The 3,217-nt window shown below is 40.4% G+C and overlaps 1 protein-coding gene across 1 annotated transcript in view; it reads right to left on the reverse strand.

Annotated features, from left to right (window-relative positions):
- Positions 1 to 1,413: 1,413 nt before the first annotated feature.
- Positions 1,414 to 3,217, reverse strand: part of csnk1db (casein kinase 1, delta b) — a 9,586-nt gene continuing 7,782 nt past the window's right edge. The window contains exon 2 of the mRNA XM_046069405.1: positions 1,414 to 1,581. Within this exon, the coding sequence (XP_045925361.1) occupies positions 1,427 to 1,581 (155 nt within the window). The 3' untranslated portion in view covers positions 1,414 to 1,426. The remainder of the gene's footprint in view (positions 1,582 to 3,217) is intronic.

Raw genomic sequence — 3,217 nt, forward strand, 5'->3', positions numbered from 1 at the left:
GGTCTGAAAGACACACACATGCACAAACAGGACCCATAGCAACACACGGAGGTGCCCAGGAGGTGAACTGGCACCTCTCCAGCTACCAGTCAATGGTCAGTGCCAATATTTAGAGAGCAGTAGTAAAGTATGAAGCTGGTAACTGATGAGGGATGGTAGCAAGACATTGTGGCGGTGTTCATACTCTAAACAGGAACTTTTATTTCCTCTGCAGCTGTGAAAACAATATACAAGCTTCCCTCAGGCAAGATTTGCATCCACCTCTTTTCTCAGCTTAAAATAGTGATACCTCCCGTGAGGTGTATGCAATTCACGGCAGGCATGCAGAATTCGGCACAACATCTGCGCTGCAAAACGTCACTAGACCTCCTGGGAGCAAGGCCTGATCATTGTTCTAAGCTCAAAGTAAGCTCACGCAGTCTACCAGAGGTAGATTTTGTCTGACTTGACAGCACTGTTTTTATTCCCCTATCAAGTTGGCAAAAGTCAGCCACGGTTATCTCGAACGCACCTGTTGACAACCAGTTATACAGTGTGCCAACTTCGTCAGCTGTTTTCCAAAGTTAACATAGCGATCCTTATTAGCTAGGCTCCTCACATGCTTGCTAATAACTGTTTTGAAAGTGATTCTCCGACACTGCGTCGGCAGCATTGTGTTGGACAGATTTGTGCAGCAGTGTTTATGATACCAAACATTCAATTCACAGACTGGATCCGTTGTCCGTGTTTGCGAGCGAGAGAGAGAAAGCGAGCGAGCGACGAGTGAGAGGATGTGTGGAGCGAATATGCGCTGTGCAGCAATCAACAAATAAAATGGGTCGCCAAATTTACTTGGGGGGCTGTTAATCGGCCCGCCCAATTAAAGCCTATGTGTGGGAAACACTGGTTTTATATTTTCTGTGAATATAATCAAATTAATCTTATTTCCATACTGTATAGAGACCTTATTTTGAAAACCGGACTTTGTCACATGTGTATGCTTGCGTTAAAATCGAAAAAAGTTTAATTTATTAAAAATTTTTAAGAAATTAAAAAAGTGCGACCCAATTTGATAAATAATGTTCTATGTGGATCTCGTCTCGTGTAAAATGAAGACTTCATAGCCTCTCTTCAGGTAGGACTCTCATACTGCAACACTTGTCTTCGTAAAGAGAGAATCTGACAGGATAAAGTCGCCTGTCAGCTTGCACTGGGCCGTTTCAGTGGATTTACAATAAAGGCTTGAATACGTGTGCACTCCAAATTTGAAAAAAATTTAAATGCTTTTTTTTGCTATTTTTGGCCGATTAATTTCGGTGGCCCAACATTCGGTGCATCCCTAATCCCTAAAAGTAGAATGTATAAATCTTAAGGACCAAGAGAGAGAGGGACAAAATGATAAATATATGGAAACTTAGCACAGTAGGGCTGAGATGGAGAACACGAGTCAAATGAGAGATGAGGATTTGAGCATGTGAGCTGCTACTTTACCTCCTCCTTGCATCATCTTGTAGATCTTGCTCTCGATGTGGAGCTGGGGGTGTTTGGTCTTCACACACTCCAACTTTATTGCGACCTCCTCACCCACTGAAATATCTGTGCCTGGAAAAGGACACGTTAATAAACACGGTGACTTAAATATATTATTTAATGAAGCATTGTTCTTGTCAGAACAAAAAGTTTACTTGTGCATTAAATGTGAAGCCTTGCATGTTTCACTCACAACATCTGAAACTAGCAAACTGATGTTAGCTATCACATTAACCCAGCCAACGTTAGCCTGGAAGTCGGATTAAATCAATCTGGACAAATCAATCAATGACAGGGGTGCATTGTTTATATGGACAGAACTGTGGGAAAATGTCATGCAATTTGTGAATGTTCAATAGCCACCGAAGCGGGAAGCTTCCGGTCAGCAAACTGATGTGAACGCGGAAGTCTCTTAAACCTGCATTCTATCGAATGGCCCGCAAGGGGGCGACTCTTCTGGTTGCAAAAAGAAGTCCAGCTCCATTAGAAATAAGGGAAAATGACTTTCTACTTCTATGACCTACTTCTCAGCATTTATTTCAGTAAACACTTTCCTATGGTCTCAATCACAAGTTTCATGTCTTCTTCAATACAAGATGATGTTCACTTAGTAAATTATAGTCCCATTTAGAGGAAAATAGACCATAAAGCAGAGTGCTTCAGGGCGGGATTATCTATGATTGACAAATTGTTACTTGATATTATTTGAGCAGCGTACTACTCGTCATTAATAGAGGAAAATAGGAACAACCCCAAGTTTCTTTTCAGCACTGTAGCCAGGCTGACAGAGAGTCACAGCTCTATTGAGCCAAGTATTCACATAGCTCTCAGTAGTTACGACTTCATGAGCTTCTTTAATGATAAAATTCTAGCTATTAGAGACAAAATTGGCACCGACTTATCTCTTAACTCAGGAACCTTAGAAACAGCTGTAGAACCAGATACATGTTTAGACTGTTTTGCTTCACTCAATCTTTACCAACTAATTTCAATAATTTCTTCATCTAAACCATCAACCTGCCTCTTAGACCCCATCCTGACTAGGTTGCTTAAAGATGTTTTACCCTTAGTCAGCACCTCTATACTAGATATGATCAATCTATCTCTATCAACAGGCTATGTACCACAGTACTTTAAAGTAGCTGTAATTAAATAATGTTTAATAATGTAATTAAACCTCTTCTGAAAAAGCCCAAACTAACGGCCTCCTTATTGTATCAGACAAAGGACTTGTCTCTGTACTGGTTTTATTAGATCTTAGTGCTGCATTTGATACCATTGACCATCAGATCCTATTGCAGAGACTGGAATATTTCATTGGCATTAAAGGAACCGCTCTAAGCTGGTTTAAGTCCTATTTATCAGATCGATTTCAGTTTGTACATGTTAACGATGAGTCCACCATGCATGCCAAAGTTAGTCATGGAGTTCCTCAAGGATCTGTCCTTGGACCAATCCTCTTCATTTTATATATGCTTCCCTTAGGCAATATTATCAGGAAACATTCCATAAGCTTTCATTGTTATGCAGATGATACTCAGTTATATCTATCGATCAAGCCAGATGAAACTCATCAGTTAGCTAAACTTCAAATGTGCCTTCAGGATGTTAAAACCTGGATGACCTGTAATTTTCTAATGTTAAACTCAGATAAAACTGAAGTTATTGCTCTGGGGCCTAAGCACCTCCGTGACGCATTATCTAAAGA

The sequence above is a fragment of the Micropterus dolomieu genome, linkage group LG14, assembly GCF_021292245.1.
Source record: "Micropterus dolomieu isolate WLL.071019.BEF.003 ecotype Adirondacks linkage group LG14, ASM2129224v1, whole genome shotgun sequence".
Lineage (NCBI taxonomy): Eukaryota > Metazoa > Chordata > Actinopteri > Centrarchiformes > Centrarchidae > Micropterus > Micropterus dolomieu.